The 16,304-nt window shown below is 45.1% G+C and overlaps 1 protein-coding gene and 1 non-coding gene across 2 annotated transcripts in view; both read right to left on the bottom strand.

Moving 5' to 3' along the window:
* Nucleotides 1-7,492: 7,492 nt before the first annotated feature.
* Nucleotides 7,493-16,304, bottom strand: part of LOC127054176 (zinc finger protein 850-like) — a gene marked incomplete at both ends in the record, with an annotated part of 1,166,641 nt that continues 1,157,829 nt past the window's right edge. Inside the window, 2 exon segments of the mRNA XM_050960160.1 lie at nt 7,493-7,766; nt 7,944-8,468. Of these exon segments, the coding sequence (XP_050816117.1) occupies nt 7,493-7,766; nt 7,944-8,468 (799 nt within the window).
* TRNAK-UUU (transfer RNA lysine (anticodon UUU)) lies at nt 10,866-10,938 on the bottom strand. Its single transcript has one exon. It is a non-coding gene; the product is annotated as a tRNA-Lys (tRNA).

A 16,304-nucleotide genomic window follows, 5' to 3' on the forward strand; every position in this document is an offset into this window, starting at 1 on the left:
GTACACACAACCCTGTGACAGCTGCTCTCAGGTCAGTGGGGACAGTGAGTCTCCATGTGCCGCTACCTGCAGGCGCGGCCCCCAGAGCTCCCATTGGCTGCAGTTCCTGGCCAATGGGAGCTGTGGAGTGGGTTATCGGGGCAGAGGCAGCACATGGAGACACTCCCCCCACCCCAGGGGATGCTGGGAAATGCCAGACACTTCTGGAAGCGGGACAGAGGCAGAGTGGGCAGGGAGCCACCTTAGTGCTGCTGGCACATCTCTGCACACCCATTGTGGGAGGGGGGCAGAGGGCCTCCATGCGCTGCCTGGAGTAGGGGCAGAGCACAGATCTGCCCTCCCTCTCAGGTCTATTACAGGAGTGGGTGAGTGGGCTCTTTTGGCCCGCACGGTGCAGCAGGTCAGACTAGATGATCACACTGGTCCCTTCTAACCTTAAATGCTCTGAGTCTAAAAGGGAGAGGGAAGTAAAGAAAAAAGAAACCCAAACATTGTAATACCAGGGTGACTCCACCTGCTCACTGTATAGTCCTGCCCCTTTCTTCCTTCACTGGGTGTTTAATGACCTGCAGGACATTGATTCTCTCATTCCAATGATAAACTGATACAATGTGAAGGAAATTAAACTAGTTTCCAGCTGAGAAAACAGCACCTCAGTGTGGTGGCTGGGAATTGAACCTAGGTCAACTGCTCAAAAGGCAGCTATGCTCACCCCTATACCACCAACACATCTGGTGAAATTACTCCTTATGCTTGCCCAATGAGGCTAGGCCAGAATTGAGGCATTTTCCTGCCTGTTAAAATGTACTGGATTCTCTTCACAAAAAAGCCAAATACCTCTATCTTCACCTGGGTTTGAACCATCAGCCTTTCAATTAGCCACCAACTCTGTTAATCTCAGACACAGGTAACTGCCTACTTCCCAGGCTTATGTATGAAGCACCTACAGGGATACAACTGGCTAGTGAGGGAGGCGCACTGCTGGGGTTATGAGTTCAGGCCTAACCCAACACACCGGTTTTCATTAGCCACAGAGCTTCCCCCATTGCTTTGTCTCATTCACATGGAAAGTGCCATACGAGGGTGATGAGAGTAAATTCTAAACTCTTAAATGTGGCGGTGGCCCAGAGATTGGGATAAGAGGTTTGAAGAGAAAAAGCTTTAGGAGTATAAAACCAGACAGTGTCCAGTGTCCAGTGTCCAGGGGCAGGTACGGTACAATGCCTCAACAGGGAGCCATGGGAGCGGGGCGGTTCCACTCTCTCTGTGAAATGTCCTGAGAGGTATTTGAAGATGAAGATAACGCCATGGCTAACAAGTGACTGGCACGTCCTGGGTTCAAGAAAGGAAGGGACTTGGGTTAATTGTCTGAAGATTTGCGTTACCGTCACTGTGTGACCCCCCTTCAGCTCGGAGCAGGTTTGTACGTTGCTGGGTGGAACACACAGACTCCTGGAGAACAGGGGCAGCTGTTTCCATGGCAGAGAGCCTGACACTTAGGAGACTTTCTATACTTGCTGTTTTGAAGCAATTCAATAAAATAACGGTGGAGCTACAATGTCCAGTCCAATATTTCAGCCCCCTGCTATTTTAGAATCTACACAGGAGGCTTCCAGTGCCAGGACACCTGACCAGAGAGCTCAGTGGGGGTATAACAGCTGCTGACTCTGAGGGTCCTGGGCTAAATCCACTTGCTGGTGAAAGTGTTTTGATTTATTTGATTGATAATGAGCACCAGCTACCAGGGGAGAAGCCCTGTGAGTCGCTGCCACTGGGAAAGGGCAGGGGGAGAGGGAACAAGAGGAGAAAGGCAGAGACATTGGATACGAGGAATTGCGGGGAGAAGAAAGAGAGAACAGAGAGACAATACATGATTGAAGCAGAACCGGTGTCCCAACTCGATCTTGTTCATCACAGGTGTTCAGAGAGACAGGTAGTTGCAGGTTTTCCAGTGTCAAGTCTGAACTTTGATTCTAACAATGTGAGTTCAAATATCAAGGGGATCTCCACAGACCTGATCTCTTCCCCCTTTCCCTTTTAGTATTTTTATTTTGATGTATTTGGCTTAACCGTGATCTTCTCTTTCCCCATCTGTATTGCAATTTAGGGATTGTTTTTATTTTGCCTCCCTTTTGTTCATGTCATTATAATTGTAACTGCAAAGGAATCTGCAGGAGCAAAAACTGACTCAATACTTTATTTCCTCATCATGCCAGAACATCATACAAACAGCTCACACAGCTGGAGTCATAACACGGAAGGCCAGGGGATGGGAGCTGCAGGTTTCCATGTGTTCTGTCTTTCTCAGATGAAAACATTCCAGCCCCTTGTGTGCCTCCATCGTGTATGACCTGCTGGACTTTTACACACTTATTGTCTCATTCTATGGATGTGATTGTAACACAATGTGACTGAAATTAAACCACTTCCAGACGAGGAGACAAAAAGCCATTATTGCACTGGCTGGAACTCAAACCCAGACCAACTGTTTGGACAGCACCTATGCACAACACTATAGCACCAATGCATCTAGTATGAGTAGCTTTCTTGCAGGCTCTGTGTGCTGGCAAAGGGGGTGATATATGACCATGGAATTAATGAGCAAGGTGGATGGGCTGGAAATTGCCTGACAGCAGGGAGCAGAGTTCGGATCCCAGAGTGACTGAAAGGAGCAAAGGTGAAATCAGAGCTCATTGGGAGCTGGCCTCACCCCAGGGGAGGGGAACTGAAACTCAACTTCACTCATAGAAAAATCTTCCCTGAGAAGGAAGGGAACAGCTTGTTTTAAAGACAAGGTTTATGTTTGTTCCTGCTACATATGGAGGGGCTGGGTAGTTCTGATTCTAGCCCCCCAGACTCTGGGAGGATAAGGAACAAATTCAGGCTGCCAGTCACCTGCAGGAGCGAGATGATTTTTTGACAGTGAGGGATGCCTCGTCCTAAAGGCCTTTGTCTGCCCCCTTCTAGTGACTGTTTGGTACCGGAATGCAGCCACCATTCCTGGGTCTCTGCTGGGGAAATAATGTTTCTGTGCAAAACATCAAAGCTTTTAACAGAAAGAAAGAAAAGGAGATGGCAACACAATGGGACTAACACATAAGGAATGAAACACGAGATGCTTCTCCCACGTGCATTGACTTTTAACCTTGGTTGGGGTGTTGTTGTATCCATGTTGGTCACATGGGTCCTCTGGGGGGCGCCTGACATTGGTCATTTTCAGAAGACTGGACAGTGGGCTAGATGAACTGGTCTGACTCAGTATGGCTGTTCTTATGTTCTAACTGCTGTTTAGGAAAGAGACGACCTTTCAGGCTACACAAAACTGAAGCAGGGTGCTGGGTTAGCTCCAAAGCTTGTCTCTTTCACCAACAGAGGTTGGTCCTCTACAAGCTCTTACCCTCACTCGCCTTGTCTCTCCTGGCCTCTGAAAACTGTTTTCTCTCCACTCCCTTTGCAGAGAAGTTAAGTTTCCCTTTGGGCAACTATCAGGCAGAAGCAATTGTATTGACCGTGACACTAGAATTGAAGATTTAATATTATAAACAAATGAGTCTAAACTTGAGGTTCTGGTTTCCACATTGATTTTTCTAACTCAGTTCCCAATTCTCTTCTAGAAAGGCTACCAGGCTGCCTGCCCAGCCCAACAAAAGTGGCTAGGAGAGAGTCCACAATCCTGCTCTTTCAGGTAGTGGAAGGCTGCTATCAAATCCCCCCTCACTCAGTCAGTCCCCAGCCTGTGGCAGTGCATAGGATTCTTCTGTCCTAATGCAGGACTCTGCACTTCTCCTTGTTGAACTTCCTCCGATTTCTTTTGGTCCAATCCTCCAATTTGTCTAGGTCACTCTGGACCCAAACCCTGTCCTCCAGCGCTTGGATTCTTTACATGCTTTCACAGAGCGAAGTGCACATGTTCCATGATTTCATAGGGCAGACTTTTGTGCTACTGGGAGCTTTCCCTGTGCGAATTTGACAGGTGGATCAACATAGAGACAAACTGTGACCTTTCTCAGGGTACTGAGGACTGTGAGTCTCCTTGTTGCCACCTGCCACAAGGAAGAGGGAGTTTTGCCTTTGGCAGCTGGATGTTAGTGACCAAACTCAACAGCCTGCTGGAACTCAAGGACCCTCCTCTGAGTTACAGCAGCCACCCTAACCCCTGAGTTCCTTCAGTGTGTCCACCAGATATTTGGTGAAATCCCAGATCCTCTCTTACTGAAGTATCCCAAGATAAAGTAGCAAGGGTCCACAGTAAAACTAGTATCTCACGCAGCACTTGAGTACAGTTATTGAACAAGCAAAAAAATTATTTAACGGATAGAGATTTAAACAAACAAATGTGAGTGATGGATACCAACTGTTATCAACTAAACAAAGGCAGAAAATGATAGAAGAGAAAGGCCAGCACAAAAAACAGAGAGAGGAACAATAAGATACTAAAAGGACAATGGTTGGAACTCTCCATTTCTCTCAGTCTTTGGATTGATGGGTACAAGAGCTGTAGCAACAGTTGAGGAACCAGGATAAATTAAATCAAATTAACTTTTCAAGATTAGCCATCATTTTCTGTATGACTAACAAAAACAAGACAACTTTCAGTTTTCCAAAATAATTCAGATTATCACACAGTCTCTTACTCTTTAACCAATAACTTCACCTATAATTTCATTTTAATTGGTAACAACAACATATTCAAAGATCACAAATTGTTGTCATATGTTACTTTTCTTTTAATTCCCATTGCCAACAACTGAACCCTGGTTCTTATTGTGGTTTGTCCCAATGTAGGACCCAACCACTTCTGTGAGTTCATATATCTCAGGATCTTCTGCCATACCTGTTGGTAGAAGGGGTCTTCTATATCGGAATCTTTGCATCATGGAGAAAAATACCTCTCTTTTCACACTTTCTAATCTTTCAAAGTAGGAGGAGGTAGAGAAATAATGTAAATGCATAAAGCACAAGAGAAACCTCTCTGGTCTACACTAAAGACATTTATCGGGATAACTATATTGCTTAGGGGTGTGAAAAATCCGCACAGCTGAGCAACGTAGTTACACAGCCCTAACCCCCTGTGTAGATAGTGCTACATGAGCGGGAGAGCTTCTCCTGCCAACAAAGCCACTGCTGCTTGCGGGGGCTGGACTAATCAAGTCCGATGGGAGAAATCTCTCCCACTGGCTTAGAGCATCTGTAATAGCAGTGCTACAGCAGCGCAGCTACATTGGTGCAGCTGTGCCAACATCAGCTTAATTGTGTAGCCACAGCGTCAGACACAAAGCCATAGTATCAGGACTCAACATGCAAGTATCCAGAAGTCTGAAATTGGAGGCTGACAAACTCGTTGCCTCATTGGTTACCATCATTTCTACAGCCTGAAAGTCCTTGTTACCCAGCCAGGCAGCCAGTTTGGGATCCACAGGGAAGGAATGTCCTATGAAGCACTCTCTCTTTGCATCCAAACAGTGAAGGATGACTCTTCTCAGTCTAACCCTGGCATACTTTGGAAGTGTAATCAGGGACACTGAAGTAGGAAGTGGAGTTGTACAAACAATTTTCCTTGGGTCACCATAGCTTCCTTTACTGGGGTGGAAACCAAGAACTGGGTGTGGACTCTTTCAACCTCAGCTCTTTCCAAATCCTTGGTCTTGGATAGGGGAAATTTACACTTCTCTGAAGTAGAATCCTTTACAAAACCACTTAAAATCTCAGCAGTGTTAATGAGGAATGGCTTCCTGAAACATATCTAGTTTTTCTTTAATTCAGTGGCACAGGTCCAGGAAAGGGACTGGATACAGGCCTGGATCAGAATCTTCGTTAGTTACCACAGCTGGAGATTCTATTAAAAAATGGGCAATTTTCTGAAGATATTTCATTTTCAACACTGGTTTTATTTTATACACATCTTTAGAACCTACAAAGGATAAATTCGACAAGAACTCCACCTCTATTTCCTCAACATCTGTGTTATGAACGGCTGCATTTCCCATAGCATAGGATTAGCTAGGAGAGATCTTCTGTGGGGCCTGGGTTACAAAAGCTTTGGGAACCAAACACATGAGCATTTTGCCTAGTTCAAAATCACTTACCATGGAATTCTCTTCCCAGATCATCGGAGACAATATTGCCTTAAACATCTGAAATACACTGTGATCATATGCACTTCCTTCAGTTAGTTGGGGTTGTGCTGTTGTTCACCATTTCTGAGTTGAGATTTTAAATCACTGCTGTTTCTTTGTTAGCCTGTCCAGTAAATTAGAGAGTTCACTCCTGTTGATAGAACTGCACTTCAACTTTCTCCATGTCATCATGGAGGGATGGGGAAAAAGCAAAGCTGAAATCATAAATGCGGACTTAGCAAAGGGTCATTGTCTTAAATTCTTCAATAAATCTGAGCTACATCCTATCAAAATGAACTAATATCCAATTGGGTGACCAAACACAGCCTTCAGGAAAGATAGAAACCCACATCACAGAGAGAGAATACATTAGAAAGAAAGTGTCAAGTGAAATTCCGGAGCAGGTTTCATCTGATTATTCAGAACCGGGACAAGAGATTCTTCCACCACATTGTCCTCTGATCCATTCAAACCTGCTTCCCTCATCCCTGTCTCCATAGTCAGTTATGTTATTTACATTTTTTTTAGTATTCTAGCATCCCCATAATAAGGGAAAAACAGCCCTCTTCCCAGAAGTGGCTCTACAATAGCTGGAACCTGGGATTTAAACTCTAAATGATCACACTCTATTTGGAATCCATTTGAATTCCCCTCCCAGGACTTTTGACACTCATCTCCAGTCACAGCGATTCTGATATAGGATTAAAGTAGTAAAAACATCATCTGCAAGCACAGACAACAGAGAATGCTTCATCACATGACACTTTGAGAAGTGGATGGATTGAATGTGATGAACATAAACTCTGCATGGCCCAGGCAAAAGGTAACAGTTCTGCAGTGAAGGAGAAGGAGGGAATCTTTGAGTCAACTCATCTCCTTCCAGTGTCACGGAAGCTGAAATGACACTTTTTTCCTGCCCCTGCTCCTCTTCATTTACATCTAATTTGAAAAATTCCCAGTATAACTGCTCTTCAGCACAACCCAGAGCAACGTGAGAACAACTGGCAATGATACAATCTGTATTATTGGTGACTAACAATAACTTTGCAATAGGAGGAATGGTACAAATGTGACGTTCCTTGGTTCCTCATAGGAAGGGCACACTCAAATTACTTGTGGGACAATAGAAAGGACAAATAGGTCCATCTCAAAAGAGGGCGAACTGCAAAAGGCAAAAATGGGCCACTCATCTGGACAAGCTGAGGGATAATGGTGCTGCAAACAGTTCAAAGAGCTTTAAAAGTTACTATGTGGGAATCAGGAAAAGTGTGAAAGAAAAGAAAGTCTTGATAGCCCTAGAGATTGTTACAATGTTGATCTCCATGGCAGATTCTCTGATGGCTAACATGGGCTGAGAGCCAAGAGAAGGTTTTCCCACACTCACAGCATTCGTAGGGCCTCTCCCCTGTGTGGATTCTCTGATGCTCAGAAAAGGCCGAACTCTTAATGAAGCATTTTCCACACTCACAGCATGTATACGGCCTCTCCCGTGTGTGAATTCTTTGACGGGTAATAAGGTTTCAGCTGCGATTGAAGGTTTTCCCACACTCACTGCATTCATAGGGTCTTTCACCTGTGTGGATCCTCTGATGTCTAGAAAGGGCTGATCCATCAGTGAAGCTTTTCCCACACTCACGGCATTCATAGGGCCTCTCCCCTGTGTGGATTCTCTGATGCTCAAAGAGGGCTGATCTGTGAATGAAGCATTTTCCACACTCACAGCATTTATACGGCCTCTCCCTTATTCTTTGATTACCCATTCTTTGATGGGTAATAAGGTTTGAGCTGTGATTGAAGGTTTTCCCACACTCACTGGATACATAGGGCCTGTCCCCTGTGTGGATCCTCTGATGTCTAGAAAGGGCTGAGCTAGTAATAAAGCTTTTCCCACACTCACGGCATTCAGAGGGCCTCTCATCTGTGTGGATTCTCTGATGAAGAGAAAGGCCTGATCTGCAAGTGAAGGTTTTCCCACACTCACAACATTTATACGGCCTTTCCCCTGTGTGAATTCTTTGATGGGTAATCAGGTTTGAGCTGTTATTGAAGGTTTTCCCACACTCACTGCATTCATAGGGTGTTTCACCTGTGTGGATCCTCTGATGCCTAGAAAGGGCTGATTTGTGAGTGAAGCTTTTCCTACACTCACGGCATTCATAGGGCCTCTCATCTGTGTGGATTTTCTGATGCACAGAAAGAGTTGATCTGTGAGTGAAGGTTTTCCCACAATCACTGCATTCGTAGGGCCTGTCCCCTGTGTGGATTCTCCGATGTTTAGAAAGGTCTGAGCTGCTATTGAAGGTCTTCCCACACTCACGGCATTCGTAGGGCCTCTCCCCTGTGTGGATACTCAGAGGAACAGACAGAACACTGTCTGCCAACAGTGGCCAATGCCAGATGCCCCAGAGGGCGTGAACCTAACAGGCAATGATCAAGTGATCTCTCTCCTGCCATCCATCTCCATCCTCTGACAAGCAGAGGCTAGGGACACCATTCCTTACCCATCCTGGCTAATAGCCATTCATGACTTAACATCCATTAATTTATCTAGTTCTCTTTTAAACCCTCTTATAGTCCTAGCCTTCATAACCTCCTCAGGCAAGGAGTTCAACATGTTGACTGTGCACTATGTGAAGAAGAACTTCCTTTTATTTGTTTAAAACCTGCTGTGCATTAATTTCATTTGGTGGCCCCTAGTTCTTATATTATGGGAACAAGTAAATAATTTTTCCTTATTCACTTTCTCCTCATCATTCATGATTTTATATACCTTTATCATATCCCCCCTTAGTCTCCTCTTTTCAAAAATGTAATGTCCTAGTCTCTTTAATCTCTCCTCATATGGGACCCATTCCAAACCCTAATCATTTTAGTTGCCCTTCTCTGAACCTTTTCTAGTGCCAGTATATCTTTTTTGAAATGAGGAGACCACAGCTATACGCAGTATTCAAGATGTGGGTGTACCACGGATTTATATAAGGGCAAATATTCTCTGTCTTATTCTCTATCCTTTTTAAATGATTCCTAACATCCTGTTTGCTTTTTTGACTGCTGCTGAACACTGCATGGTCGTCTTCAGAGAACTATCCACGACGACTCCAAGATATCTTTCCTGATTAACTGTAACTAAATTAGCCCCCATCACATTGTATGTATAGTTGGGGTTATTTTTCCCAATGTGCATTACTTTACATTTATCCACATTACATCTCATTTGCCATTTTTTTGCTCAATCACTTAGTTTTGTGAGGTCTCTTTGAAAATCTTTCACAGTCTGCTTTGGTCTTAACTATCTTGAGCAGTTTAGTATCAACTGCAAACTTTGCCACCTCACTGTTTACCCCTTTCTCCAGATCATTTATGACTAAGTTGAATAGGATTGGTCCTAGGACTCACCATTGGGGAACACCACTAGTCACCCCTCTCCATTCCGAACACACCGGTGGGTGAACCTGGAGAAAGTGATGGCAGCCCTTCGATGGGTCAGCTGGCAGAGCAAAGGACTGGAGCCGGAACTCAGGAAGTCATCCTTATGTTGTCCTTCTGACTCCAGCTTGAAGGAGAGCTTCTTTTTCTTCCCCTTGCTGAGAAAGAGCAGGAGAAGAAAGAAAGATCAGGTGAGTCAACTCTTCCTTGGGAGCCACCCACTGAAAATGTAAAAACAAAAAAATAAAGCCATAAAAGACTTCAAAGCCCACCAGGCCCAACCTCTCTTCTAATATGGCAGAAAAGCCACACGTCTCCTGTCTAGGTAGGGATATCCTATTGCCCCACAAGAAGTGGAAGGTCATCATGTTCAGCCTCAGCAGTACTCATGGAGCAGGGGGAAACACATGGCTGAGGAAATTCCCTGTAGACGAAAGATAGGTCTTGAGCATCACAGCTTTGTAGGTAATTACAAGGTCTACTTACGCCACCGGCTGAGCCATTCCTCACAGGCCAGCAACTGCTTCTCCCAGTTTGCGTTCCTCACCATGTACCCAACTAAATGCTAGAAGGCCCAGCTCATCAACCTACCCACTCTTGCAGCCCTCCTCTTCCACCCTGACTGATAGGGAGGAGTATTAAGCCTCCCTCCCTTAGGCCTTTCAGCATTCCTGGGGAACATCAACACCGCCCAAGTGACTTTGGGCCAGTTGGTCAACCAATAGGGCTGCCTCCTAGGCCAGGCTGCAGCCCAGCTTCAGGACTCAGAGGAAATGGAGCTCCCATCCAAACCTACAGGACTCCAAGCACGACCAGCCTTCTGGATCAAACATCCCCTCTTGTGCTCAAGTCACAACAGCTAGCAGGCAAAAGGCAGGCTTTCATATCATTTGAGAGAGCAAGACATAGCCTTGGAAGACCCAGCAGGATTAGGTTGCACAGGAATTGTCCTCAGATCCTACTGAGACTTCAATTCAGATTGCAGGATTCAAAGTCCTGAGGGCTGCTCTTACACCATGGGACCAATAGGGAACCCCCAGATCTCTGCTGAGTTCTGGTGTGGATGACCCTGCGGGCGCAGCCCTGCATTTACTCACCAAGTTGGCATGTAACAGTTTTCTGCAACTCCCAGAGGCCTTTCTTAATCCAGACTGAGAGGCCAGTGGCCATGTGAGGAAATTGCCTCTTCCATCCTAGGCAGTACATGGCCCTTTCTAGGAAAGACCAAGTCCTGGAGGAAAAATGACTGTTGTGAAATAACATCCTGAGGAGATGCCTTTTTCAGTTGCTGGAGGAGTACCATATGGAGAAATGCTCCCTTTTCACCTGACCAGGAATTTGAACCCTGGACTGTCAGATTAAAAGTTTGATGCTCTACCAACTGAGCTAGCCAGGCTCATAGAAAAAAAGGGCAAGCTTGATGCGGAAGAGAAACTAGTCAAGAAAAAGAGGGCAGAAAATTTGCTACTCTTGCTTCTTTAGCAGCCCTAGGCCCATCTTGCTTCTCCATGTGGCACCCAGAGACCTTCTTCTTTTTTTAGTTAAATATCAGATCCAGGAGAAAACACAGTTATACAAAGCAAAATAAAATTGACCTGTCTCATGCAGTGCTACATTGACCTCTATTCAGACTGAGCCTAAGGGAGTGCCTTGCTTTGGGATCAAACATGCCTCTTGTGTGAGTCACAACAGCTAGCAGGCAAGAGACAGACTACCATGTCATTGAAGAGAGCAAGAGGAAGCTTTGGAAATCCCAGAATAATTAGCTGGCAAGGAAAGGACCCCACAATTTTACAGGGGCTTGAACTTTGATTTCAGGATTCACAGCTCTGAATACCAGCCCTTACACCATGGGACCAGCCAAGAGAGTTTGACTTCTGGCATGAAAGACTCTGTGGGGACAATTTTTTCTCTCAGGGAATACCCAGTGGGAATATGCCTTTCTGGCCAGCCCTACATTTGCTCAAAAAATCAGCACACAGCACTTTGTTACAGGCTCAGAGGCCTTTCTTCCTCCAGACTGTAATGCCAGTGGACAGGTGAGGAAGTAGCACTTTCAGTCCCAAGCAGTAAAGAGCCCTTCCTAGGAAAGGCCAAGTTCTGAAAAGTAAAATCTGAAGTCAAAGAGAGTCCTCAAGAGATGCCTTCTGAAAATCTTGGGGAATTGTCCTTCTACCTGTCCAGGGACTTGAACCCTGGACCCTCAGATTAAAAGTCTGAGGCTCTACAAACTGAGCAAATTTGAGGCTGAAAAGAAACTGCTCAGAAAATGAGGGCAGAAAACAATACAGAAAACCTGATGCTTTCACTCTCTTAGCAGTCCTAGCCCCAGCCTGCTCCTCCATCCCGCCCCCTGAGGCCTTATTCTTTTTTTAGTTAAATAGCAAATCCAGGAGAAAACCCAGTTATACAAAGCAAAACGAAATCACAAACAGAAATGTCATTGGAAATACAAAAATTAAAAAGGAAAACGCAATTCCCATCACTTTATCATGTCTGGGCCATTCCTGTATCGAGAGCACCTGCTAAGGGCCCTGTGTGCTTACGAGAAACCTGGAGAAACTCATACCACAGCCTGAATATGAAACTCAACTGCTCCCAGGTGCTGCAGTAAAACCCTTTCCCTGCTATGACGTTGCACTCCATATGATTTTATTAAAATATGCTAATGAGTCTGAATATAATGTAACTGGAATATGCTTTATGCATGTAAGGTAGCATTACAAAGTTTATAATCGACTGTGTGTGTTCATCGTATGTGTATGAACTGATCATTCTTGTATCTGAAACTAGAAATATGAACAATAACTCTGAGGTCTTGTTGTAATGATGCAAAGTGTGGGCCACTAATAGTGGTTTGGACTCTTGATGGCTCCCATTAACCAGGACAATTGACTGTAGATGGCTCTGTCCTGCACCATCTGTGAGTCAGGCCAGGAAAAATGAAGGCTTGGGGTCTCACAGGACATGTGAGCATGTCACCTGGTACAGGAATCCATCTTAAACCTGGGGCTTTTCCTCAGGAGAGAGACAAAAGATTCCTGCCTTGTACCAAAGTTATATAAGGGGGTAGAACAGAAAAAAGGTGGCTGCAGTCATAAGAAATCCCCTAGCTACCACCTGAGCTGGAACAAGGATTACGCCAGGTGTAAAGATTGGGCCCAGACTAGAAATAAGCCTAGTCTGCAAAAGAAGCTTATTGGAAGATCTCTGAGGGTGAGATTTTATCTGTATTGAGTTTCATATTGTATTAGGTTTAGACTTGCATGTTTTTGATATATTTTGCTCTATGGAGAATACAAACTCTATAGAGAAGGAAAAGTTAATGCTTTAGAAGATTCTGTGTGTGTGTGTGTTAGATGGATGCGACGGTGTCTAGAAAGCACTCTCCTGTAGTCTCTTTTCTCTGATTTCCTTTAGAAAATTTGAAGCAGGGAGCATTGCTTTCTGAGAGGCTTGAACTCAAAGCCTTCAGATTATGAGACGGAGACACTACCAGCTGTGCTAAGAAGGCTTGGAAAAGATTTAGACTCAATGCATATAGAATCCTTCTGCAGCCGTGACCAAGCCAGGAGTGCACTGGAAGAAGCAGGGGGATATGGTGCCCAGAAACCTTTCCTGCAAGCTAATAGATCAATTTTCCCTGACAGTGAACAATCTACTGGAATTCGTGGCAGCAGAGGGTGGATATTTCCAAGCTGAGCATCAGATTCCACATTTCAGAACTTATTCTTCTTTTCCTAGTAGGGTACTTTCCATGTGAATTGGGCAATACAAGTTGGGGAAGCTACAAGGGTAATAGAAACCAGTATTTAAGGTAAGGTTTGAACTCATAAGCCCAGCAATAGCCCCTTTTGCACTAACCAGTAGCACCACTGCAGTTGCTTCTTAGGCAAAGCTGGGAAGCAGGCAATTATCAGTCTCTGTGGTTCACATCTTTGCCTAGTAATTGCAAGGCTGCCGGTTCATACCTAACTAAAGATGCGACTTTTCAGCCATGAGACTCCAGGATATTTTAACAGGAAGAAAATCTCCTCATTTCTGGTTTAGCCCCATTTTACCCCTTCTGCCTGTCTTCTCCCCCACACGATCTCTTTCCTTCCCCATTGGGGCCATACAGAGAGGAGCCCCAGTCACTGAGAAGTTCCCTTTTCTCCTTCACAGAGGGCTTTAACGCCCCTTATCTCACTCAGGCTCACAACCACTCAAAGTTCAAGAACTGTCCCTGTTCCCATTGGACAGATGAGGGGAGCCTGAGGTCCAGAGAAGGGAAGTGACTTACCCAAGGGCCTACAAAGCAAAGCGGTGGCAGAGCCATAAAGAAAAGCCACCAGTTCCAACTCCTGTTCTAATGGACAACAAACCCCCCAGAGGCAGGGATAGAGCCCAGGAATCGAGATGGTGGGGAAATGTCATTCCAACTGTTTATGTCAGAAAATCCCATTCAGACTAAACCAGTTTGTTTCTCGAAATCATAACAAGTGGGATAAAAGTTCTTTGCTAAAATATTTTGTTGCAAAACAAAAGCATCTCCTGTCTGTCACAGTGTGTTAAATTGTCTTGTCGCACACAAGAGGAGACACTTAGATCTCAAACATTAGATAAGATGCTTCAGTCTGAGCTAAGTCATTGCTGCTCTTAACAATTTCAAAATAAAACCATACAAATCAAATAGACTATTTCAGCTATTCTATTATGTGTTAATCTGCTCTGAGTAAACGTGATAGGACACCTCATACTATGCCCTACTCCGAGTGACACTCTCAAATGGATCCCCATTCTCCGCCCACTGTGAGGTAGATAGGAGCAGATCATTATTATCTCTACTTGAAAAAGGGAGAAGGTAAGGCTGAAAATGGAGAATGGACTTGTCTTATGTCACACAGCAAGTCAGCGGCAGAGTTGGGAATTGGACCCAAGAGCCCTTATTTTCAAACTAACCATCGGAACTTGAATTTCAGTCATTGAATGACCTGAATAAAGTGGTCTCAGATGAGCTCCAGACCAACAACAGTGCACAGTAATTATTCAGCAAGTATTTGAGGAGAACTGCAATGAACTGCTCAGAATCATGAACTGCTCAGAGACAATTAATGCAGAGAAGCAGCAAAATTTGTCAAACATAGAACTGGTTCTGACTTATTTCCTTGATCTTAAAAGAGAACAACAAGAACCTGAGTCTCCTCCCTGCCAATCAGGGTAGAGCCTGAGGAGGGAAGGCTGAGGGTTCTCACCAGAGAGCACAAAGGATGGGCCAGGTCACCAGTGGGGATCACTGTCAGAGCACTATTTCAGCCCCACAGTTTTCGATGGACCACCCACAGTGGGAGCTGCAGAGCGCTCCCCTGCAACACACACACACACACACACACACACACACACACACATACACACACACACCCTGGTGTTGGGAGGGGAACAGGAGAAAGGACAAAAGAAGCAAGAGACAAAGAGAAAGGAGGGAGGGATGGATGGAGGGAAAGGTGAAACAAAAAGGACAAACCCTAATGTCCCCAGTGATTCGAAGGGACAAAATCCCAGGAGTGGAATAATATTCTGCCTCCTTAAGCTCGTGTTTTCAATGCCTAGAATTCAACTCTCACCAGATGGATCAGACTGAACAGGTTTCAGACCTCCAGGAGGCTCTTGCCTTCTAAACAGGGATGGCTGTTTTCTAGTAAAATCACTAAAAGGGAAGGAGAAAACTCAAAAGAGGTTCCTCCTGGCACTCACATCCGTGAACCGAATACTCTGTCAGTCCTCAAGGAGACCTGGAGAAAGAGACTTGCTGAAGCAAAGCCACAGGGGTCTCTGAGGTTTCCCTGGCCCCTCGCCCCTGTCCTGCCTGGATGATGTCAGCATCTCTCTGTGAGGTCACCACCTCCCCACCACCTTTGACCGATAGTCTGAGGTGCTGAAAAAGGCCTTTGTGATGTCACTGCCACACTCCTCCCTTGCTGTGTTAATGTCCTGCCCCTGGCCAGGCTCTTTGCAGGTTTAAGCTACTCCCTGTGGATCACCCCACTCAAGGAGCGTTCGTTCTAGGAAGCAAGCCGGCTAGACAGGAAAATATCAGACGCTGCTGCCAATGCTACACTCAGTTTTTCAGAAATTAGTCGACTTTATGGCCAGAAGAGACCATTAGAGCTTCTAATCTGACCCCCGGCATATCGCAGGCCTCCTGTATGACAAAAGAGCTACTTTGGAGGCAAACACATTCTAGAAAGGCATCTAGTCTTCATTAAATGACATCAGGAGGTGGCAAATCCACCACTTCCCTTGGTAGCCTGTTCCTGTGGTGAATCATCCTCGCTGTTGAATATTTGTGCCTTAGTTGTAATATGAATTTGTCTCTTTTTACCTTCCAGCCGTTGGGTCTTGTTATGCCTTTCTCTGCTCAATTAAAAAGCCCTCTAACACCCAATATTTTCTCTCCATTAAGGCCCTTCAACACTTCAGTGAATTCACCTTTCAATCTTCTTTTGATAAGCTAAACAGACTGAGCTCTTTCAATAGCTTACTAGAAGGCATTTTTCTCCAGCCCTCAGAACATTTGGTGGCTTTTTGCTGCCCCAGCTCCAATTTCACATCATCTTTTTCAACCAAGGACACCAGAACTGGAGGCAGCATTCCAATATCAGTCTCACTGATACCATGTCACCTCCTGTGACATTAATGACTTAATCTGTAACTGTATAGATCACCATTGCCACCACTGTTCTATATTTGCAGCCAATATTATAGAAAAGTTGCCACGTAAGG

The sequence above is a fragment of the Gopherus flavomarginatus genome, chromosome 6 (genome assembly GCF_025201925.1).
Source record: "Gopherus flavomarginatus isolate rGopFla2 chromosome 6, rGopFla2.mat.asm, whole genome shotgun sequence".
Classification (NCBI taxonomy): Eukaryota; Metazoa; Chordata; order Testudines; family Testudinidae; genus Gopherus; species Gopherus flavomarginatus.